We start from the raw sequence: 26,134 nt of genomic DNA, 5'->3' as shown, positions 1-26,134 counted from the left end.
TGCAGCAAAGGCTTACCGGTAACACCCGCGATCGGTGCTAGCACCGATCGCGGGTGTTTTCACCTCGATCGCCGCCGGCAATGCTGCCGGCGGCTTCAAAAGGATGGCGGCGCGTGGGCGCCGCCATCTTTTCGAGGATCGCCGCTCCCCGTGACGTCATCGGGGAGCGGCGATCCGTCGCCATGGTAACCTCGGGTCTCGCGAAGACCCGAGGCTACTTCGGGTTAACCCATGCATTACAATGTGCTATCAGCACATTGTAATGTATGAGTAGTAAAATCCCCATATACTGCCATACTGTAGTATGGCAGTATATGATAGGATCGTGCAGACCCCCTAGGGTTAAAGTACCCTGGGGAGTCTGAAAAGTACTAAAAATAAAAATAAAAAAAAGTTAAAAAAAAAAAAATTATAATTAAAAACCCTAAAAACTCAAATCATCCCCCTTTCCCTAGAACTGATATAAATATAAATAAACAGTAAAAATCATAAACACATTAGGTATCGCCGCGTCCGAAAATGCCCGATCTATCAAAATATGATAACGGTTTTTCACTGCGTTTAATCCCGTAACGGAAAATCGCGCCCAAAGTCGAAAATGGCACTTTTTTTGTCATTTAAAAAAATTAAAAAATTCTATAAAAAGTGATCACAAGGTCGAACAGTCCTAAAATTGATAACATTGTAAACGTCATCAAAATCCGCAAAAAACGACACCACCCACAGCTCAGTACACCAAAGTATAAAAAAGTTATTAGCGCCAGAAGATGGCAAAATCCCCCAAAAAAATTTTGTACAGGAGGTTTTAATTTTTTTAAATGTATGAAAACATTATAAAACCTATACAAATTTGGTATCCCCGTAATCGTACCGACCCAAAGAATAAAGTAGACATGTCATTTGGGGCGCACAGTGAAATCCGTAAGATCCAAGCCCACAAGAAGGCGGCACAAATGCGTTTTTTTACCAATTTCACTGCATTTGGAATTTTTTTCCTGCTTCCTAGTACACGGCATGGAATATTCAATACCATCTCTATGAAGTGCAATTTGTTACGCAGAAAATAAGCCACCACACAGCTCTGTACACGGAAAAATAAAAAAGTTATGGATTTTTGATCATGGGGAGCAAAAAATGAAAATGAAAAAACAAAAAAGGGCCAGGTCCTGAAAGGGTTAAGTAGGGGACCACCTGTAAATATATAGAGGCATAACTTTAATATTTTTCAATGCTGGTTGAGGATTTATTTTTTGTGTGACGAGTTGTTCTTTTAAGTGTTTTTAGGGCACATAACTTTATATATGGAAAATTCTGACATGCACTTTCTATCCTGAAAACGGACACTTCTTCTGGCTCCTGCATGTAATACGCAATGTACCAAATGTGTAATAAGAATTTCAGCAAAAAGTAATTATTTTCAGTAATTTAATTCAAAAAGTGAAACTCATATATTATATACAGTCATTAGAACCAGAGGGAACTTCTTCATTTGTTTATGTAAGTTATAGGGATGATTATGGCTACAGCCATGGAAAACCCAAAAGTCATTGGCCCAGATTTATCAATAGTGATGGGAACTACACGATTTCACTAATGTACAGAGTGCGGCAGATTATTGAATACTGGCTCAGTCTTCAATAATCTGGCGCATTATGTACGCGCCAATTTTAGTGCGCTCAGTTTAACCACTTAACAACCGGGTGCTTTTTTGTTTTTGCATTCTCATTTTTCACTCCTCACCTTCAGAAATCTATAACTTCTTTATTTTTCGATGTAAAGGTCTAGATGTATCCACGTCATGAGCTGGATTGTCGTATTCCATGTGTCATCCACTCCTGATTAATAGACAATGCCAAAAGCGTCTTACCTGGGCCAAGGGGCAAAAATATGGATTATTGTTCAGTGTCTCGGGTGTTGGAGGAAGAGGAGAGGCACAATCCAAGCCGCTTGAGGTCTCTGGTTTAATAGCCTCAGTATCACAGGCCAGAAAACTCACCATCCCTCCACCAAGAATCTATAGAGGAAGGTGAGAGACACATGTTTGGCGATCTTTTAGAGCAGTTGTGGTCCAAATTCTGTTTTGCGACTTTCTATTTCACCAAATGAATAAAGGATAATGCAAAGTCCCTGTGCCGTAGACCCTGCTTCACCACATTCATTATATGCATAGACTGGTTTTCACAATACAGGCGGTTTCCTACTTAAGGACACCCAACTTACAGTCGACCCCTGGTTACAGACGGACCCCTATGCCCACTGTGACCTCTGGATAAAGTTCTCTGGATGCTTTACTATGGTCCCAGACTGCAATGATCAGCTGTAAGGTATCTGTAATGAAGCTTTTGTCAAGTTCTGGCCCTGTTCACACAACCTTAGGTTATCTAATTATTAATAAAATTCACAGAGTGAGCTCAAAGAAATCCCACCAAGAAAAAGTATGGTATAATATCTCAATCTTTCTGGAGAAGCAATGCCATGCAAGGCTATACAGATGTGAGATGCTTTATTTGCATCACAATGGATTATACAGAAACTTTGAGTGGGGCAGGACCTGGGCTTGGTTAGTTAAAGATAAAAAGGTAATGTCCATAGTTCATTGGTCAGTAAATTATCAAATAGACATCTCAGAAACAAAAGACGTATTTTCCCCTGGAATTGGCAGTATCGTAACGTAACGTAAACCTGGGAATGCCTGTATTACTGAATTTATGAATTCAAACTCTCCGTCTTGGTACAAATTCACTCCAGTCCGACCCCTGCTCTATCAGCTTCGACTTTTTATAGTATTTTGCATTTTTTTATGCAACCGTTGCAGACAAGCCCAACAGCATAAGACACTTCAAGCAGATTTATCAGGAGTCAAAGCCACATTAATAAATCTGACTGCAGCAGAGCTTCAAAGACATTGAGCTCTACAAGGAGCCTTAAGATAAATTAACCCCGACAATTTTGGGATTTGAACTTGATTACTGAAATTAAAAATGGCTTTTTGCTGATATTCTAATTTCTTGAGAAACACTTTTACCATTGAGCTGCACTCACCTGTTGTCCAGAGAAGATGCTTAAGCCAGGCAGAGGGCAGGAGGCTATATGTAGTACCGCAATGTACTGTAGAGAGGCGCCACTGCTCAGCCAAACACTGCATGCACTTCTCTAATACAGGGGTTGCAATTGAACATGCAACGACTTCATCTACTATTATCCACTAGAGAATAACAGAGAACGACCATCATCTGCTTCTTCACGTCTATTGCGTTTATGCGTTCCAACACTTGAAGAAGTCTGATACATGTGTAACCAAAAATCTTAACCACTTCCTGAACAGAAGATTAAACACCCATCCAAACCCCCCCCCCGCCCCCAATACATTTCCTGATCAGACACATTTTTTTTCAATTTCAAGCATCTGAGGAATTAATTTGTATTTTGTAAATAAACATTTATATGAAAAAGAATTTCAAATATGTAAAAAGAAAAAAATTACACCCCGAAGACTCCTTCACTTACCTTGATGACGCTGGTGACATCTCATCCATGTTGGTCCAATGTTTCTTTGTGATTGTGTGAAGGAAATCTCCCATCAGAATCCATCCTGATAAACTAAGGACATTACTCATAGATCCAGGCACCGGGACTGTGGTATCTTCTTATACACTCACCGGCCACTTTATTAGGTACACCATGCTAGTAACGGGTTGGACCCCCTTTTGCCTTCAGAACTGCCTCAATTCTTCGTGGCATAGATTCAACAAGATGCTGGAAGCATTCTTCAGAGATTTTGGTCCATATTGACATGATGGCATCACACAGTTGCCGCAGATTTGTCGACTGCACATCCATGATGCGAATCTCCCGTTCCACCACATCTCAAAGATGCTCTATTGGATTGAGATCTGGTGACTGTGGAGGCCATTTGTGTCCAGTGACCTCATTGTCATGTTCAAGAAACCAGTCTGAGATGATTCCAGCTTTATGACATGGCGCATTATCCTGCTGAAAGTAGCCATCAGATGTTACAGGGTACATTGTGGTCATAAAGGGATGGACATGGTCAGCAACAATACTCAGGTAGGCTGTGGCATTGCAACGATACTCAATTGGTACCAAGGGGCCCAAAGAGTGCCAAGAAAATATTCCCCACGCCATGACACCACCACCACTATCCTGAACCGTTGATACAAGGCAGGATGGATCCATGCTTTCATGTTGTTGACGCCAAATTCTGACCCTACCATCCGAATGTTGCAGCAGAAATCGAGACTCATCAGACCAGGCAACGTTTTTCCAATCTTCTACTGTCCAATTTCGATGAGCTTGTGCAAATTGTAGCCTCAGTTTCCTGTTCTTAGCTGAAAGGAGTGGCACCCGGTGTGGTATTCTGCTGCTGTAGCCCATCTGCTTCAAAGTTGGACGTACTGTGCGTTCAGAGATGCTCTTCTGCCTACCTTGGTTGTAACGGGTGGCGATTTGAGTCACTGTTGCCTTTCTATCAGCTGGAACCAGTCTGCCCATTCTCCTCTTACCTCTGGCATCAACAAGGCATTTCCGCCCACAAAACTGCCGCTCACTGGATGTTTTTTCTTTTTCGGACCATTCTCTGTAAACCCTATAGATGGTTGTGCGTGAAAATCCCAGTAGATCAGCAGTTTCTGAAATACTCAGACCAGCCCTTCTGGCACCAACAACCATGCCACGTTCAAAGACACTCAAATCACCTTTCTTCCCCATACCGATGCTCGGTTTGAACTGCAGGAGATTGTCTTGACCATGTCTACATGCCTAAATGCACTGAGTTGCCGCCATGTGATTGGCTGATTAGAAATTAAGTGTTAACAAGCAGTTGGACAGGTGTACCTAATAAAGTGGCCGGTGAGTGTATATGTTACCCATGGTCTCCTACCTTCTAAAATCAAGTTTCATAATTATTCTAATGAGGCTGAAAGTTTATGGGTATGTTCTATTTTATTTACTAAGGGTCCGCGGAACGCATATCCATTGGACTTCCTGACATTTTCTGGATTTGCGCCAATGTGATAGGTATGTAGAAGGAGATTGTGTCGCTCGCGATCGGATTTTGACACAACGGCACTGGCTTTCATGAGACAGAAATCAGAGGGTGGGCCGTCAGACGATCCGACTGATTCGGACTGAGCGCGGGATTTAAGATTCAAATTGTGTCGCATCCAATGCACTTACATGCACCAGGAAGAAGATGGTGAACTCTGGCTGACCTGAGCGGGGAAGCGACACATGCAGGATATCGGGCGCACAATCTTAATGAATTATACACGGACAATGCACTTTCGGGAACTCCGAGGGACCGGATAAGTAAATGTGCCCCAATATGCAGTAAGACACAATCTTCTAAATGATAGAACAAAAAAGTTGCACAGAGACTTCTTTGGGCACTTTTTTGTGACTTTTCCACATTTCCTCCACAACTCATGGTGCGCTATTTTTCAATGGATTTGTTGCATTTATCTTACAAATCCAGATGTTTAGACTAAAGTGAGATGTTTTAAAAAAAGTCACAAAAAACGTTGCACAGACCTGTCTAACTTCACCACTTTGAAAAACAATTCAGGTTAAAAAAAAAATAATAAAATGTTCATTTTAGACAGCAGTGTAAAAATGCATAAAAAATATTTTGGAACTTAAAATACTTTATTTAGACAAATTATTATTTATTTAGAAAAAAGTTCTGAATTTTTTTGAAAATACATTTTTATTCTTAAACAAAACCATAAACATTACGTTTATAAAGCGGGAGATTTATCAGCTGACAGTGAGACTTTTTCACCATTCCGACAGCCCGGGCAGCTCCTCTTCATCTTCATGCCACAGATCTGCGACAGCTCCGTGGCCACGCCTCTTCTGTCTTCCTGCCGGCTGCAGAACTACAGGGGGCTGGATACTACAGAGGCAGGCTGGCTATATACTGGGAGGCTGTGACCAATGCATTTCCCCCCCCTCGGATTATACTTGAGTCAATAGGTTTTCCCTGTTTTTATTGGTAAAACTAGATACCTCGGCTTATACTCGGGTCGGCTTATACTCGAGTATATACGGTAGCAGTTTTCCTAATCTTGTGATAACAGAAAATGATTTGTTCCTGTATCCATCCTGTGTGTTTCTATTAGTCACCACCCTGTGGGTTGGGCAGGGGTATGAGGTGCACATTCCATTTTGTATATTTTATCTGAATGTGCCCATATCGTGTGAAATTAATTTCCATCACCAAAGTGACGGTCAGTTACGTGGACCAGGACATGTTCTAAATAATTGTTATAATAGCGACAACAACAATAATAACAATAATAAATTATGTAACATAAATAACAATAATGCCAAAAATAAATTCATATCAGTGGTGGGTAAAAAGCGGACAACAAACTGCTCTGAGGATGTTTTTATTTACTGTTCTTTTTGGTAATGTCAACAACCTGTCAGCAACATTTTCACCAATGAACCAACAGCCCTTTCAGATCACGTATGAAATATTGTTTTCCGACTTTCCTATTTTATGTAAAACTAATCTGTTTACCTAAAAAAAAAAAAATTATAATTGTTATTTTTGGTAGTGGTAATAATTTAAAGAGTCCCTACCAGCGCCAAACTTACAGGCATGTCAAATCAAAAATCAGCAGATGAAGGGGAAGTTGAAGTTTTTCTAGACAGAATTTTTTTTGTTTCTTAGTGATCTGTTGATTAAGATAAAATTCATATTAAAAAAGTCTTGGGGCCCCATAGGACCCATAATTTTACATACTTACTGTACGGAGCTGAGGAGGGTGTCAATGATTTGCTGGATGTCATCGATGACATTTTGACAACAGTATTACCTTATGATTACTTTTTATCAAAATGTTTATGAAAGGCAAAAAGGCAATTTTGACCTTATTTTATGTGATGACATCACGGGGATGGGGCTCACATCGCTCATTAATCTAAGATAGTGGGCACCATGTGCAGAAATCTTAGCTTCCTTGGTTTTGTTTGATCATATGACCTAACTAACTATTGCACAGTGCTGTATACAGGTGATCCCCTAGTTAAGAACACCTGACTTACAGACCACCCCTAGTTACAAACAGACCTCTGGATGCCGGTAATTTACTCTACTTTAGCCTTAGACTATAATAAACAGCCTCATGTGTCTGTAATGAAGCTTCATTGTTACTCCTGGTTCTTATGACAATCCAACATTTTTAAAATACAATTGTCACAAAGACCCCAAAAAATTATAAAATATACAGTTCCAACTTACATACAAATTCAACTCAAGAACAAACCTACAGAACCAATCTTGTACGTAACTCTGGGACTGTCTGTATTTAATATAGATGGGAATGGGGTTAATTCAGTTTCCGCAGCTCGATGTGGTTGACCTACAGCTGAACTCCAATGCAAAAAGTAAAACATTTGCACTAAAGACGTGAGAAGCTACAGACATGACGGGAAGTGAGCGAGACAAGTCATCAAGAAAAATCCCCAATTCTCCAGCAACAAACACATCCAGGGGTGGTAACAACCAGCAAAGTCTTCTTCTATCTATCTAGCCAAGGGCTCTTAGTTCTAAGAGAACACAAATGAGACCACCGCATCCTCATAAACAGGTAAGAAGTAAATGGTCTTACAATACACCAATAACACTAAGAAAATGTCTCATGCCCAGACCAGTAACAGTATAACAACAGTAAAATGCTGATTCTTAAAGATCGATTGTGAGACTGATAAGTGCACCATGTAATAAATGTCATTAGCATCAAAGCTTATTTCTGGAATACCATGGCCAGGTGGTGACTAAGAGAAGCAGGACCCCATACATTAATTGAGTCAGAATCACAAACATTTATACACTCTTATATACACACATTTCTATACTTTTATATATAGGCATCTACTATATAATTATCATATACACACATACAAACATACAAACAGTATACATACCACATATACATACATACAGCATATACACATATAAATAAAGTACCAGAAACACCCATGAAACATACACACATCACATATACACACATACACAGCAAAAACATACTATACAATATACAGACATACAGCATATGTACACACATATAGTAATGCACACTACACAAACATAAAGCATATGCACACACAATACGCGAGGTGAAAGGGCCCCCTCACACTCTGGGCCCCACAACGGCTGCTACCCCATTAGTTATGACCTTGAACATCGCAACCTTGGACATCCCTCAGTGTCAGCTATAATTATTACGCTTTTATAAGCTCCTGTTACTACTAACTCTAAGGAGTATGTATAGTGGAATGTAAATCTGTTCTTAGTGGAATGTTAATTTTTAGGGCACCACAGGGTATTATTTTGTGTAAGGGCTCTCTTCTTCAAGCATTTATTTTTAGTAAACGGATATTAAATTGAAACCCGATGTATGTATGTAAATATCAACTTGCCAAAAGCAGTTCCATATGTTTGTGATTAGATGACTGCCGTGTCCTGGTAAAATATCCACTTGAAGGTTTCTGATCCATTTATAATGAATTGACTTTATTATCAGGAAGTGAGAGGCTTTGCCAAATGTTGCCAGAAATGTTGCCTCTTTTGGCCACCTTATTAGGCAGCTCCCATAATATCAAGCATGACTTTCAGGAAGCCTAATGACTTGATGTGGGATTAAAGCCGAACCAGTATTGAGTAGCCTGGAAGGAGTAGAAAGCATGAAATGGCCAGATAAATATCCATTCACAGTGCAGAATATTGCGAAGGATATGCTCCGTATCTATGGAAAAGAAACACCTTGGGCCTGAGCTCTGAGTAACGTCCTAGCACATGGCCATTGAGTCAACGTATGAAAGCTAAAAACAGGAGCAAATATTGTAAAGATTGTGTAGAAGCAGCTTTTGAGGCTACCGCGGTGATGAGTAGCTTTAGCTCCCGGAATTCGGACAATCCCCAGTAGCCTCTAAAGGTAATTTGCATATCAGAAAGATTAAGATTTTAATTAGTTAGATTAGCTAAAAGGATCAGTCAAATACAGTTTAGGAATGACAATAGAAGCAGAAATCCACTACCAGATCTTCTTCAGTTAGTAGATTTCCAGATTGTCTTAAATTGACATAATCTACTAAGAGCATTTAGTTCAAGAGGCACATTTATCACAGCTTGCATATATATTGTACAAGCTGTGAATTTTGTGCAATTTCCCCATGCATTGCTGATGTGGAGGGGGCGGTGCCACGCCAAGCAGTGGGCCCGCACCAGGGCACTGCTGTCGCGCTCCTGCGCTCTGCCGATGGAAGAGTTCCGGCGGTGCAGCACATTGGTGTTTTGTGCAGTCGGCCACCTGGATTTATCAAGAGGCTGAAGCCTCCTAGCAAATGGTGCCTGCCCATGATTAGTGTGCCCTCAAGTGTTTTTACTAAGGTGAGAGTCATGTTAAACTTTATCATCTCTGGCGGTTTACTGGCTATAATTTAGGGCTCTCACTAGATAACTACATATTGGATTGCACCATATTACATTACAAGTACAAAAGTCAAAAGAAACAAATATTGACACAAAAAAAACATCACAAATAAACCTGTGTTAACCATATAATGAAAAAATAAATAAATAAATAAACCAATCAATAACACTGAAATGGTTCCTGGAAACTTTAAAGAAAAATTCGCAAAACAAAGAAAAACCTCTTTAGTAAATGCACCAGCATTGGTTTGCTGACCTTGTTTACTAGAGTTCATTAGATGAATGAAAAAAGGAGGCAAATGACATATACTAACCCACATAATGGGGCACATTCACTTACCCGATCCCCGTGCGATCCCCGATCCGGAATGATCCGATGAATGAAGTCTGCCACGATTCACTATAAGCATGCGATATCCTGCATGTGTAGCTTCCCCGCTCAGGCCCGCCGGAGTTCACCTTCTTCTTCCCGGTGTATGTAACACCTTGCGACACAATTTTCAAGTTAAATCCCGTGGTTTGTCCGAATTCGTCCGACGGCCCGACCCACGATTTGTGTTGCATGAAAACCGGGGAGATTGTGCCAAAATCCAATCTCGTGCGCCAAAAACCCCTTTTAAATCCCTGTCCCAATGGTCCAAAATGCAAATCAATGGGATGTCCGAGGAAAGTGCGGTCCGCGGGGCCCTTAAAAAAATGAGCCCCTTTGTATTTGGCACCTGGAACACCTGGAACATCATGAAGGCCTTTGACATACAATTTGCATACTGTCTTAAGACATTGTTTTTATACCCAAAAAAGATATGACAACAGTATGGCTATAGCTTGGCTTAGATACTGCATAATGAAGTGGTAGATTTTCTTTAATTTACATTGACGTTTATCCATCGTCCAAATAAATCGAAAATGAAAAAATATTTAGAGCTTTGTTAAAAAAAAAAAAATTGTGCAATCAAAGGCAGAACATGAAGCAATGCTATCACAATTCCCGGCATGCCAGTTGAAGTATTGCTTGACCGTCGAAACAAGAAACATTGAAAATATTTTCTCATATAGCAATAATGACCCTTTCCCTTAAAGGGGTATTTGGACAAAGACACAATTCTTAAATATTCCCAGGATAACAAAAAACATTCTCTAATTCACTGTTATTAAAAAAAAAGAGAATTTCACAGATATAATTCCAACCTGTCTCTATCAGTCCTGGTGTACACAATTTTGGTTGCCCCTGGATTCAACTGTAAATTTTCTGATTTGGGTTGGGCAGGACAGATTCTTCTCTTGAATAGCTTCTCCTGTCTGCACACTGCATACATGAGCACCTCCTGCCTTCATGAAGATAATAAATCTAAAAGCTACAGACAGATAAGATCCTTTTAGCAGAAAAAAGAGTTATAGCAGTGTTGATTGTGTGTATGTGTGTGTAGCTAAGATGTAGCAGAGCAGAAGTGTGTCATTGTGTGTTAAATCCATCTCATGGATCTCTCACCTCTGATCTGTCTCATCTCTGTTTCTTTGTGTCAGATACTAGTGAATGTTCAGAAGCTAAATGAAAGTGTAGATAAACCTGTACCCTGACAATCTAAGCACATTGTCAGCACACAGATTCTCACAGCACAGATGGATCATGAAGTGTCTGCTTAGAGAGCCCCCCCCCCACTAAAACAGCAATAAGACTGAGTAAAATTGCAAAGTAAGGGGTTAAAAATGATCTTTATTGTGTAAACATCACTAGGGGATTGGAATTTGAGAACTTCCTTTCATGGGCAAACCCCTTTAAGCCCCAGTAAATATGTATGTGCCCCTGTTCCTATAGAAGTTGGCCTTTGTTTCCTTACACAGTATTTAAATACTTTGTAGACTCTTCCATAGTAACAGTTTCCCCATCAGAGGATTGGGTTATAATTCATTTCTACCCTGATTTACTGTGTCCCCATTCAGTAGTTTAATTATTAATAGAAAAGGTTAATAACGGCACTCGCAATCCTACATCGGATTTCCACAACCCACCTCTTCTTGTCATTGGTGTCCGTGGCCTGTATCTGCTGCCACAATATTATTCAATGGAAGTCCATGGCGCCAAGGGGTTGAAACCTCATAATTAAAATCATAATTTAAGGATCTTTTAAGCCCTAAAGAGATAGATCTTAAGAAGCTGTGATTGAAATCCTGACCCAAGACAACATAAATGATTGGGTTGGTGCAACTGTTCAGGCAAGCCAGGATAAAAATGATAAAATGTGATGCACTGAATTGTATGTTGGGTCCATCATATGTGGTCATTAGTGGCCAGAGATTGTACGGAAACCAGCAGATACAGAAACACAATATAACAGCAGTGATGATCCAGAAGAGCCTCTGAGTTCTCCACGGACTCCACTTAGAAGTTCTAAGTTTGAGGAAAATGTTGAGATAACTGGTGAGGATGATGAGAATAGGGATGATAAACATTAGAAGAAACCTGATCAGGTGAATGGTTGGTTTGTGATCACTGAGATCATTGTTTCTATGCTCATACATCCAGGGACACCATTCATCTAAATCATAGAATAAATATGAAAACGCTAAACCAGTCCAGATAAAACTCATCACCCAACTGGATGTTGCACTGATCACCACCAGTTTACATCTTCTTTGAAGTGTAGTCCAAAATGGCAACTTTGAAACTACAATGAAGTCAAACATCATGGCTGCCAGGAGGAGGACCCGGGCATTCATGTATACGTGGAACAGAATAATGCTCATCTCACAAAGAAAATATGGTCTAGATGTGTAATAGTGTAACCATTCTAGAATTCTTAGAAGAAGAGAAGCGCAGCACAGGAGGTCCGCGATGGCCAGATGGAGGACCCACACAACACTGAGTGTCGTCTTCATCTTGAATCCGGCAATCCAGATGACTAATCCATTCCCGATAATCCCAAGGATGGAAACAATGCTGTATAACAAGGTAACTGATGTCCTTTGTAAAATGTTACCAAAACCGCTGTTAGAGGTCTCGTTAGTTGTCTCGTAGTCTATGTAATATGACCTTAGAAGACACAATAGAACAAGACTAAGGATTGAGAAGAATACGTGGATTCAAAAATATAAATTTGTACAAGAGAAGAACAATGAACAGAAAATAAACTTTGATCACTTGTTTGTCTGTACTATTTGGGTGACTTTTTTTCTCAACTGATAAAAAAAAGTCTCAAAATATAGTACGAGAAACCAGACAACATTGGGATAACACCCCCCCCCCCCCATTGTGGTTCTAGGTTACACAATCATATTTCCCCATTCACCATTACTAGTAGTTGAGTTAGGCCAGATTTTCCTCTGTGAAATTCATCAGAAGAGAAGGAACCTTGTTCAGATTGTGATTGTCCAGAAGAAAGAGTTGTGGGGTCAACCTGATGTGTACTTCATCCAGGGGCAAACTCCACATACAGTGGTGTCTGTTAATGTATGTAGTATGAAGTCTAGGTAAATCATGTTGCCTAAAAGCCATGAGCCATGAGTGAAAACCTTGACCTACACCTACACATTTGGTCAGAGTCTCCATGTATAGGTTTATGAATTGTCAGCTGTGGGAACTGTGCACACTGTAAGGACTAGTAAAAGAGAACCTGTCAGGGTGATTTGGGACGCTAAACCACTCACAAGGACTGGTGGTTTAGTGTCCATAATCAGCCTTTGGATAGGCCCTCCATGAGCAATATTAAAAATAGCCCATGTTTCTCATACCTGTGCAGCACTTCAATGAAGCCAGAGCAGTACCTCTCAAGAGCACAAGAGATGTAACCATGGCGCATGCGCAGTGAAGCCGGGGTGTGGTACGTCGGCTTCACTGTGGTACTGCACAGGCACGGGGAGCACCAGAACGATGTAAGTATAAACATTTATTTTTAAATAAAGGTCCCCTAGGGACTGCTAAAGTTATTTGAGACACTAAACCATAGGCCCTTATGTGTCCCAAATTGCCCTGATAGGTCCTCTTTAAAGTTATGTGTAAATAAGTAGACAACAAGCCTAGAATTAAGAAATAGAAGATGCCTATGGGGCTTATTTACTAAGGGTACGTGGATCGCATTTCCGTTGGGATTTCTGCTGTTTTCGGGGATCACTCCGCTGGGACAGGTATTAATCAGGCGATTGTGTCGCATGTGATCGGATTTTGGCGTAGCGGCGATGGCTTTCATGCGTCAGAAATTGGGGGGTGGCCCGTCGGACGATCCAACAGATTCGGACCAACCGCGGGATTTAACTTAAAAATTGTGTTTACATACACCAGGAGAAAGATGGGGAACTCCGGCGGACCTGATCGAGGAAGCGACAGATTCAGGAAAACGGGCACACAATCTTATTGAATCGTCGAACAATGCACTTTTGAGAATTCCTCCGGACCGGATAAGTAAATGTGCCCCTATGTCTTCGTACCCAGATTAGGTCATTGTTACCAGTAGTACTTCCATTGTAAATGTTGAAGGGGTTCAATTACAAGTATGATGCTAAATTAATAAAAAATATTTTTGTGTTCTTTGGAATTTGGGTAAAAAAATTATTCTTCTTTTTTGATTTTTATAATGCCACAGGGGGGTAGATACCAATAGAATCTGGGATGGAGGTTCTGAGGTTATAACACTCAACCAATTACATTTATAACAAAAATACTGTTAGTAGAAATATGCAGCAAACTTACTGGTTGTAATTCGGGGTCACATCCTCAAAAGTCCAGTTTGAATCGGCCCGATCCATTTCTATGTTTCTACCTGAAAATAGAGAATGATAATTAAAAAAGAATCTAAACAAATTCTTATCTCAGTAATATTTTGGGTGCCGCACTAGACTGGCGTTGTCGAGCTCTGCACTGTTTGACCTTGAGACACATTAATGAATTACCCCCACCCCCTCCCGTAAGTTTCAAAATGGAGAATACTGAAACAAAACTTTAGGGAGTAAAAAACTATTTCTACAGCCTCCTCCTCCTCTTGTGTAATAAATGGTGGGTTCAGTGCCTCAGACTCTAGGAACTCTAATATTACATCGATGATGACACATGGAAGATGGGGGGGTGGTGGTATAGATGGTTCCAAACATTAACTATAAACACACGTAACTCCATAACTCTACATCTCCCATCATCCAGTGTGATACTCACCCGCTGCCTTCACGCCTCTGTCTGATCTTGTCTCCAGTAACACTGATCCTTTTTGGTCTCCTAACTTCTCCTTTCTGTGATTTCCTTATTCTATGAATGTTGTCACCACGAGGGTTATTTTCCTTATCTCAATTATAACAAGTGAAAATGAAACTTTTGGAAACTTGCAGAATGCGGAATGTAGAATGTAGAATGTAGAATGCAGAGTGCATCATCAGCAGAAGGCTCCTTGTGGGGTTTAGTGGGAAATCAGGGGAAATATCTGAGATATTTGATTCTACCAATGTAAAAACCTTAAACAAAGGAAGATTTAAATTAAAGGGATGTCATTAAAGGGGATAATTTAAACAGGACAGAATAAGAATAAGCAGTACCCCTAATGCACAAAATACTGATCATAAAGTACAAATCCAAATAAGTCATAAAACAAGAGGCAACAAATACTGTGTATGATGATGTCAATGTATCCCCCCAGCAGTTCTAAACAATTATACATCTGTTTTGAAGTAAGTGCTAGAACCAAAGTACTATACTGTACTTAAAGGCATCCTGTCAGATAAACTAGCCCACACTAACCAAACATATCTGCGAACAATTCCATTATACAGCAGTGCAACTATCCCTATATTGTTCCTCTTCATACCTTTAAAAGTCCAATGTCTCTTCATAAAGTTGACTCACCATCTATGCAAATTACCCCAGGTGAGTCTAATCCACCTTCCTCAGTCTCTCATTCTCCCTCCCTCAGGAATTCTCTTTAGCGAGTCACACAGTCAGCATCTCTCTCATAGATAAGGGATCATGGAATCCGGAAGCTGGAATCACTGCTGCACTGGACGAACTGTACAGGCATTGAAAGAAACAAAATAGGGATAGTTTTATGTATGGGGCAAAAGGTGAAGACCAGAACCTAGTGCCCCCTGCAAGGTAAACATAGGAGATATATGTATTAGCATCCTGGAGAATGATGGAAAATCTTTAATATATAAAGAAGTCATCATTTACATCATATCTAGTAACACATGTATGAAACTAACCAAAGATGTCACGTACTGCTTCTGCCAAAAGAGGACCTGAAACAGAACTGGGAACTGCAACTGTAAAATTTCCTACAGATTAGACGAATATATAAACATACAGGGGCACATTTACTTACCCGATCCGCGGAATTTATGAAGGTGCATTGCCCGACAATAATGTGCTGTGCCACGATTCACTTGAAGATCGTGCGTCCGATATCCTGCATGTGTCGCTTCCCCGCTCAGGTCCCCGGAGTTCACTTTCTTCTTCCTGGTGCATGTAAGTGCATTGTCCGTGTATAATGCGCTGTGCAGGAAGTCACTAAGATCCTGCGCCCGATATCCTGCATGTGTCGCTTCCCCACTCAAGTCCCCGGAGTTCACCTTCTTCTTCCTGGTGCATGTAAGTGCATTTTCCGTGTATAATGTGCTGTGCAGGGAGTCACTAAGATCCTGCGCCTGATATCCTGCATGTGTCGCTTCCCCGCTCAGGTCCCTGGAGTTCACCTTCTTCTTCCCGGTGCATGTAAGTGCATTGCCCGTGTATAATGTGCTGTACGGGAAGTCACTAAGATCGTGCCCCCGATATCCTGCATTGTCCGTGTATAATGTGCTATTCGGGAGTCGCTAAGATCGTGCGCCCAAAATACTGCATGTATCGCTTCCCCGCTCAGGTCCCCGGAGTTGACCCTTCTTCTTCCTGGTGCATGTAAGTGCATTGTCTGTGTATAATGTGCTGTGCTGGGAGTCACTAAGATCCTGCATCCGATATCCTGTATGTGTCACTTCCCCGCTCAGGTCCCTGGAGTTCACCTTCTTTTTCCTGTTGCATGTAAGTGCATTGTCCGTGTATAATGCGCTTTTCGGGGAGTCACAAAGATTGGCCGCCTGATATCCTGCATGTGTCGCTTCCCCGCTCAGGTCCCTGGAGTTCACCTTCTTCTTCCTGGTACATGTAAGTGCATTGTCCTGTATAATGCGCTGTGCGGGGAGTCACTAAGATCCTGCCCCCGATATCCTGCATGTGTCGCTTCCCCGCTCAGGTCCCCGGAGTTCACCTTCTTCTTTCTGGTGCATGTAAGTGCATTGTCCGTGTATAATGCGCTGTGCGGGGAGTCACTAAGATCGTGCACCCGATATCCTGCATGTGTCGCTTCCCCGCTCAGGTCCCCGGAGTTCACCTTCTTCTTCCTGGTGCATGTAAGTGCATTGTCCGTGTATAATGCGCTGTGCGGGAAGTCACTAAGATCCTGCGCCCGATATCCTGCATGTGTCACTTCCCCGCTCAGGTCCCCGGAGTTCACCTTCTTCTTCCTGGTGCATGTAAGTGCATTGTCCGTGTATAATGCGCTGTGCGGGGAGTCACTAAGATCCTGCGCCCGATATCCTGCATGTGTCACTTCCCCGCTCAGGTCCCCGGAGTTCACCTTCTTCTACTTAGTGCATGTAAGTGCTTGGGTTTGCATCACAATTTGAAAGTTAAATCCCGCACTCAGTCCGAATCAGTTGGATTGTCTGGCCGGCCCCCTGATTGCTGACAGATGGGAGCCAGCGCAGCTGTGCCGCAATCCGATCGCAAACCCCTTTTCAATACCTGTCAAAGCTGCGCAAATCCCAAAAAGCGTGAAAAGCCAGACGAAAGTGTGATCTGCAACCCTTAGTAAATGAGCCCCACAATGTAGATAGAGAGACATGAAATAAAATCCCTAAAACTGGTAGGAGTTACAATGTACATATTTAAAAATATTTCTAAAGTTTTATATTTTTTCTATTTCTAGCGCTCAGCCCGAATCAGTCGGACCGTCTGATGGCGCGCCTCCTAATTTTTGATGCATGGAAGCAGCGCAGCTGCGCTACAAAACAGTTGCATAAGACACAATCCCAGCGCAGACACTTCTTAAATAACACGCACTGCGCGACCCTTAGAAAATGAGCCCCAATATGTACAGAAATTAGTCACAGTATACAGAAACAACACACAGCAGTTTCACACAGCACACAACCACTACTCACAGAACTAGACAGCAACACACAGCAGTTACACACAGCACACAACCACTACTTACAGGACTAAACAACAGCAAACAGCAGTTACACACAGTACACAACCACTGCTTACAGGACTAAACAACAGCAAACAGCAGTTACACACAGTACACAACCACTGCTTACAGGACTAAACAGCAACACACAGCAGTTACACACAGCACACAGCAACTACACACAGCACTAAACAGCAGCACACAGCAGTTACACACAGCACACAACCACTACTTACAGAACTAAAGCGCAGTTACACACAACAGTTACACACAACAGTTACACACAGCACACAACCACTACCTACAGAACTAAACAACAACAAACAGCAGTTACACACAGCAAACAACCACTACTTACAGGACTAAACAACAACACACAGCAGTTACACACAGGACACAACCACTACCTACAGAACTAAACAGCAACACACAGCAGTTACACACAGCACACAACCACTACCTACAGAACTAAACAACAACAAACAGCAGTTACACACAGCAAACAACCACTACTTACAGGACTAAACAACAAAACACTGCAGTTACACACAACACACAACCACTACTTACAGAACTAAAGTGCAGTTACACACAGCACACAACAGCTCAGCAACAACAACTAGATAAACTATACAGAAACTAAACACAGAGACTACACACAGTGCACTGCACACACCATATACCCCCAGAGCTCAGGACCCAATAACTACACACAATACAGAGCAACTACAGATCCAACACTTGTTATCATGACTTAAAGTGAGTTAACTCCTTCAGTTATCACAAGAAATGGGCATTTTTTAAAATTATAGATCTGTGAGTATCAGGGATAGAAAATATCAGGCTACACCATTAATATCCTTTCTTCCCTCCTATTGTCATTGCTCTGGTAGTAATGAAGCAATGATCGTGTATGGGATAATATAGAGCAGGTGACATGGTGCAGGGTGTGTGACTGTTCAGTGAATCATGGCTGGTCCCTGCAGCTCTGATGATGATGATGATGACTGGTGAGAATGGGAGAGAGCAGAGAGAAGGAATAGAGGTGGGGGAGAGATGACATGACAGGGGTGGGGGGGAGGGGTTATAGGAAGGGCTGTATACAAAATCTCCACCTACTCACAAGCCAGAGGGAAGTAACAGAAGGGAAAGGAATCATAGCAGGAGATGTCTGCAGAATCTGGGGATCTTGAAAGGTCAGGATTGAAAATGGTCAATCTCTTGAGTGCGATTCATTTGATGGAAATAACTAAAGAGTCATTGAGAGTGTGGCCAACCCCTTTAAGACAGCTAAAGACTAATTTATGCTGTATAGCTGCCTGTACTGCCATGTACCAAGGGAATTTTTACTGAATTTGGAATTAAGCTTCAAGATTTGGAAGGAGGTGTCCTGGGTCATCCCCTGAACCTTCAGCGGTCGTCTTCTCCCAATTCTCCAAAACAATGGAAAATACGGTAAATTGTATTTTGATGAATCGATAATGAAACATTCAATGTCTGTGATCTGCATGAAGCAGAAGATTGATAACCAATATAACGAGGGGACAAAGTCTCATCTGATGGGTTGTGTTATCATTTGATCGGTGGAGTTGGACGATTCCACACGACAATCATCGGGCTGAGATATTATGAAGGTTGTTTTCTTTCAAAGTGATTGTATGGACTGCGAGATTTCACTGGAGGTGAAGGAAAAGGGGGCGATGAGTCCTGGTGATTGATATGGCCCTGACTGGGGACGGTTATTCTCAAGTTGCAGAAGTCTTGTAATAGTATCACAGATATTCCAGTAACAGGTGGACGGACGACGTCTCCGGGGAACTGATAGTCCAAGAAGGATTTACAGTCAAGTCTATTACCAGGAGGATTCGTGCTCTACCGACATCATACGTGGAGCTTCCATAGACTTCATATCACATTCCGGAAGAAAATGGTGATTACGGAAATGTAATTCACGGATTTACACAAAATTAACAGAAATTTAAAGAATCTGCAGATGAAAGACTTGGGTAAGACTGTACAATCCTTCTACTCAACCTGAAGTTGATAAATATAAGAAGAGGAGGAGAAGAAGCTTCATGTTTCTTATAATTACTACAGTTTACCATAATATTTATACATTTTATCATTTATTGTAATGAGATTCTATTGATTCATATTTGTAGCTAAACAGTTTAACAATGAACGTTTCAAAGGGAAAAGAAATGTATCTCTGCTACTACAGGATATCGTTGATATTTTGAGGTTCCAAATAGATGATAAGATGGGAAAAGGTTAAATATTATGATCTGCAGTATTTGTATCATGAAGGGTTAAGCTCTGGTGACGTCCACACTGCTGACATGCACAGTCTATATCGGTATATAGGGTTGGGCTGTTGTATGTATATGTAAAGCCTAAACTTAAAGAAAAGTATATATAGAGACACAAGACATTCAAGACTAATTTTAGTCATTTTTATAAATATTATTATTAATTTTATTACCAGTTCCCGAGTGTTATATTGCTTTTTTATTCTAATCATGTCATCATCTTCTGGGGAAAAAAGATTGCTATAAAAATATGTAAATTATCCAAAGAGGCTCCAGTTGTATCCTCTTAATTTATTCTGCCCAGCACTGCCCCTCAGCTGCCCCTCAGCTGGATGTGCATAGCAAAGTAGTAACACACGTGCATGATATTTGCAGGGAGCCGGGTGACGTCACCAGTTCTGCAGGCCGGACCAGGGGGGGACTGGGGCAGTGCAATAAACAAATGTCTGTGGTGCAGAGAGGGGGTTGGCCTAAACACCTTCAGATAATTTGCATATTGCGCTGCACTTTATTGTACCTGCCAACATGGAATAAAGAACCCACTTTTCACATCACTAATTGGATGCCTTGGAGTGCTGCCTACATTCTCCCATCTCCCCCATATAAATATATACAGCCCCCCAGAATAAACACAGTATGGTCCCCCATGTAAATATATACAGCCCCCCAGAATAAACAGAATACGCCCCCCCCCCCATATAAATATATACAGCCCCCCCCAGAATAAACAGAATCTGGCCCCCCATATAAATATATACAGCCCCGCCCCCCAGTATAATAAGAATTTGGCCCCTCATATAAATATATACAGCCCCCCCCAGGAAAAATGGGATCTGGCCCCTTATGTACACTGCCTCCCCAGTAAAAAAAAAAGGAATCTGGCCTCATATAAGTATATATAGAAGACAAGTGCGATTTAACTGGAGGGAGATCCGGGCGCCACCTGAATCGCCTGCTCTGGAGCGGCAAAATGCCGCTTTTAAAGAGGTGCGCATTCTGCCGCCCGAGGCGAGATTTTCATCTCGCCTCATGACAGATGCGGCCCTGCCCCTGGATATAAGAATTATACATACCTGCACAGGAGGATACAGCGAGGATGTGAGTAATAGTAGTCTACTAACAGTCACTCTGATGGTAGGTGTACTGTAATGTCACCACTGGGGGGTAGGTACAAAGCCGTAGTTTGGTGGTCACGCAACGCCTCGGGCTCAGCCGCATCTATTCCCCAATCCATAGCATTTTTGACATATTTATTTGGCCACTTCCACGCCTGTTCTCACAAGTCGAGGACTAACTTTTAGTAACTGTCCATACAAGCACTTCTGTCTATTACTTACAAGGGGTTAATATTACACTGACACTAACAGCTACATCACTGAGAAGGTTGTTTTAAGGTACATCACTAAGCAGAGTTGTAGTAAATTAAATATGATACAACTGTATTGATCCCTGGGGGTAGGTGGAGGGGGTACATGGTACATGGTGTCCGGCAGTTGTTACATACAATCAGGGATAAGAATAGACTTACACATTACGGATATAGTTACATACTTTACCAGAGACACGTTATATAGAGACATAACAAAGTCACTTACGAAGGATGTTTGTTACTAATAAGAGACTTACTTGATGTTACTGGTCACATGACTCACATACACATGTTCTTAATACATTTTACATACACATTACAATATACACATTATATAACATGCTTCACAGGTTACATTGCGTACAAAACTAGATACACAAAAAGTTATAAAGAGAGTAGGACTGGGGGGGATGGAGAAGAGGGAAAAGTAGAGCAAAAGACAAGGGAGAAATATAGCGACAGTGTTGGGAGGACACGGTCTACGTGGATGATTTGTAATGTGTGGCAGAATTAATGGCGCTATATAAATAAAGATTATTATTGATATTATTGTCAGGGTTCTGGGTCTGTGGACCCTCTGAACCTCTGCGGGAGGTGGTACTAGCAGACACCTGGGACCGGAGTCTAAGTGGCACCTGGTCTTCACCAGAGTCTGCCGCAAAGCGGGTTGGTCTTGCTGCGGCGGGGAGCCAACAGGTCGTTCCACAGATGTGACTAGCCCGCGGTGGCAGCCAAGGTAGTATGCAGGATAAAGTCCGAGCCCGGGATGACAGTGGGAGAACAGCACAGGCAGTAACACTAGGGCTCACAGCAGGAACATGTAACAGGAACACAGGAAGAGACTGGAACATAGGAGCAGGAACACGGGAACAGGAACACGGGAACACAGGAGCAGGGAGGGGCTTTCACTTCACAAGGATGGCTGGAAGATCCGGTGGGGAGTGATAGAAGCCACCCGATTAAATAGCAGACCCGGAAATGACAAGGGCCAATCACCAGACACCGGACAGGAGCGGGAGCATGGCGTGACATGGAACGCTGGGGCATCTGTGACAATTATCATGTGCAGCAGTTTACCAAGCTGTGGTCCTTGTTGGATCCATAATTGAACCTGAATCTAGGAGTTGGGGCGATCAAGGCAGTTGTTGCGGCAGGATCTTCGGTGACTGATAAACCCGAGGTTCCAGGTGCCGCCAGCAGGACGCGGCGCCATGCAAAGAAGAGCGTGTAGCACCTTTGTCAGGGATGTAGTTGAGATTGTCAGTGTAATATTATCTGCCTGTAGGTTTAGAACTCCCTTTTTATTATTTCGAGTTAGGAGCGTGCATCACCCTATTATCTTATATATCACCCTATTATGTTGATGTTTTGTTTTTCCTTTCAGGCACAACAAGACAATGGATCCTGTTCCTTATGACCTCACATCCCATGAAACACTCAGATACCTGCATTATCCGGTGGCGTATGTTATTATTCTTCATTCTTATGTAATAGACAGTTAGGTTGGTCTCCGTGTATATCGGCCTCTGAACCTCCCCCCAAATATGATGGAAAACCTTGGTGATGGTAAAGCGTCATTCTACAGAATCTTCTAGTCTAAAGGGAACCTACCACCACGATTCACGTGATAGGTCCATGTATGGGACGTGAGGATAGACCTTTTTTACAGCTAATCCTCATGTCCCCGCAATTTTTAAAAAAATCTTTAATACTCTAATATGTAAATTTTCTAAAGAGGCTACTGGGGCGTGGAGTAGCCGGACATGAGATCCTCCTACCCTGAGATCTTTGGTGCGCAGCTACCTCTTTCTTTTTGTTTTCTGGTTACAAAGATAAATGAGGGCTTCTTATCTTTAGGATAAATTGCTCATGATACTATGTTCCATATACTGGGAAGCGGGAAAAAACTTCAAAAAACCCTCAGTTGCACCAGATTTAGATGGGCTTTCAGTCCAGATGACATCTTCTTTCTTCTTTGGGTCAGTACGATCATAGAGATACCAAATTGGTATAGTTTGGTTTTGTCTTACCAAACTAAGGATAAAAAACCTTGCATATGGGATATCACATCTTACCGCTGGGGGGTCAAAAATTAGTAAGATCGCTCCAAATAATTATTTTTTAAAAAATGTTGCTGAAATGGTGATGTACAACTTAAGCTGAGGCTACAGTCACACGATGTCTCCCCGTCATACCCAAACATCGGCGCCGGGAGAGGAGGAAGGGGAAAGTGCCGCTTACCCCCGCCCCTCTCCGTAGAGTAACATAGGGCCCGTCCCCGTATTCCGTTGAAAGATAGGACATGTTATATCTTTCTACTGTCTACGGAACCGTGCGGTGCCGCATGCGCGCTCCTCTGTACCGTTCCCTAAGGTGCTGTGAGGCCATTGCGGTGTATGGGGGTCACCCATACGTTCCCCATATGTTCATGTGAATGTAGCCTAAGACAGATTTTGACATGGCACAGAGGCAATGTAGTCAATGAGGGGGCTCGACGTAGTTTTGCCAAGTAACAAATTTACTTGGCCAGTATCACGGTGTACAGGGGTTCATCCTCTTTATTGTATAAAAGTCACAGATAGTCTAGGGTACTCATGGTGAACCTATTAGCGGCCGAGTGCCCAAAAAGCAACCCAAAACCCCCTTATTTATCGCGAGGGGCCAAACAAAAATTAAAGCAGTAACTTACTGCATAATTTGCATAATTTTAGCTTCTTTCCAGTGTCCCTCTGTGCACAGAGAATCGTAGGGCCAGCAGGAGGTCCTCCAAAGATAATTTAGACCTGTCTATTCATTCTCCCTCTTCCTACAGTCCCAAGTAGCAAAGTAAGCATCAAAATAAGACTGAAAGCAGCATCTTTTAAGTTGCTTGGATCTGCAGGAAGGTTCTTTGAGCCCTGTCTGGTGTGCTGGGGCGATGGCCCAGGTGCCCAAAGAAAGGGCTCTAAGTGCCGCCTCTGTCACCCGTGCCATAGGTTCGCCATCACTGGTCTAGGGAAAGGGCCTAAATTTTAAAATATTGAAAATACGGTACAGTGCACCCTGGGTTCTCTGGTTCTAGATGTTGGGCGGGTATTGTCATTGTTCTACATGTATTCCCAGCATCAAACAGAAGATACTTTCGAAGCCACAAATTTTTTAAGTGTCTAACGTCTCCTCTTTCCTGTCTCTTAAGGTCAACTAATGATGAGAACAATGGAAGCCAAATTATCCAGAAATTATCTATTACACTATTGAGCATCATTCTCATTCTTGGGATTATGGGAAATGGATTAGTCATTTGGATTGCCGGATTCAAGATGAAGAAGACCATCAGTGCCGTGTGGTTCCTCAACTTGGCCATCGCCGACTTCCTGTGCTGTCTGTTTCTTCCTCTGAACATTGCTCGTTGGGCTAACATTGACCTGTGCTCTCCATTTTCAACAATTGTTTTCTGCTCCCTTGATATTTTTCTGTTCAGTATAAACATGAGCGCCAGTGTTCTCCTCCTGACGGCCATGAGTGTTGATCGCTGGGTATCGGTCATGTGGCCATTTTGGGCTAAAGTCCATAGGACACAGAAACTCGTGAGAATCACTGTAGGAATTATCTGGGGGCTGAGTCTTGTCTTAAGTGTCTTAATGTCTTTCTTATTAGAATTACTGCTTATGGATTCACTAATAAGCTTCAGTAGTCAGGATAGGAAAATCAACCCTGAGCTGCTCTGGTTATTTGTTCTCTTTGTGATCCCTTTTCTAATCATCTCCACCAGTTATGTCTCCATTTACCTTAAACTTAGAAAAAGTAATAGACCCCAGAGATCTCAGGGACCCTACAGGATCATCACCGCTGTTATATTGTGTTTCTTCATCTGCTGGGCTCCGTATTACGTCTGGCCACATATAGACTGGTTCCACCAAGGCGGCTTTCAAACTCATATAGTAGACGTTATAACAATTATTTTGGCTTATCTTAACAGTTGTATCAATCCAATCATTTATGTTATTATGGGCCAAGATTTTAGACACAGTTTCCTGAGATCCATCCCCTTTAGAATAGAAAAAGCCTTAAGTGAAGAAGAGCAAGATGATTGTGAACCTGCCCCCTCTACAGATGTCTAAGCTCTTCATGATGACACCCTACTGGGGAAATGGTCCTTGTGTCTGGAGGCCAATCATTGTTATAACTAACATTGTGATCTCCTGGACATTGTGTCATCCCCAGGGTCAGATGATCATATTGACTGACATCCTCATTCTGTAAAATGGGACCTAAAATAAAAATAAAAAATAAAAAAACATGCCTACTATATGCTCTCAGCATATTGTTGATATCAACGAGATGTCAGGTTATACATATTTAGGGTCTGGTCCCAGGAAAACTCATAGATTTCAACCTCACTTTCAATTCAGAGGTCCTGCTGACTACACAAAGCTGCAGATAGTGTTAGGCAGCAGACCAGGAGATGTAAGTAACCATACCATTGTGTGTATTGTTAGCTATATCAGTAAGGTGAAAAGTGATTTTATATTCCAAGATTGTAGCTGGACTTGGTGCAGAACAGATCTCTTCACTGTACTTCTGGGCATCTTCACCATTCTGAGTAAGGGTCCATTCATACGATGGTTGTTGGATCGTATATACAGATGCAAGCTTACAGCCATATATACATCCCCATAGATGGCAATACTCTCCCAGTGGCGCTACGGTTCAACACTTGTGGGGCACTGCACCGCTCCATTTATGGGGTAAAGATAAAACATGTTCTATCTTTCCTTGTGTGCATGGGCATGTGCCGTGCATCCCAATAGAG

At 41.9% G+C, this 26,134-nt stretch overlaps 2 protein-coding genes across 2 annotated transcripts; one reads left to right on the top strand and one right to left on the bottom strand.

The window, feature by feature from the left end:
- Positions 1 to 10,847: 10,847 nt before the first annotated feature.
- LOC140065358 (C3a anaphylatoxin chemotactic receptor-like) lies at positions 10,848 to 14,738 on the bottom strand. The gene is made up of 3 exons (XM_072112951.1): positions 14,604 to 14,738; positions 14,145 to 14,214; positions 10,848 to 12,491 (listed from the first exon to the last, which is right to left on the bottom strand). Exons 2-3 carry the CDS (start codon positions 14,198 to 14,200, stop codon positions 11,480 to 11,482), a joined length of 1,068 nt encoding a protein of 355 aa, XP_071969052.1. The 5' UTR covers positions 14,201 to 14,214; positions 14,604 to 14,738; the 3' UTR covers positions 10,848 to 11,479.
- A 4,110-nt stretch (positions 14,739 to 18,848) lies between these two features.
- On the top strand, positions 18,849 to 25,859 carry LOC140065357 (C3a anaphylatoxin chemotactic receptor-like). The gene is made up of 3 exons (XM_072112950.1): positions 18,849 to 19,670; positions 22,727 to 22,804; positions 24,518 to 25,859. Exons 2-3 carry the CDS (start codon positions 22,740 to 22,742, stop codon positions 25,440 to 25,442), a joined length of 990 nt encoding a protein of 329 aa, XP_071969051.1. The 5' UTR covers positions 18,849 to 19,670; positions 22,727 to 22,739; the 3' UTR covers positions 25,443 to 25,859.
- The last annotated feature ends 275 nt before the right edge of the window (positions 25,860 to 26,134 follow it).

Source organism: Engystomops pustulosus, chromosome 6 (assembly GCF_040894005.1).
Source record: "Engystomops pustulosus chromosome 6, aEngPut4.maternal, whole genome shotgun sequence".
NCBI classification, from domain to species: domain Eukaryota; kingdom Metazoa; phylum Chordata; class Amphibia; order Anura; family Leptodactylidae; genus Engystomops; species Engystomops pustulosus.
This window is presented reverse-complemented; position numbering and strand designations above follow the sequence as displayed.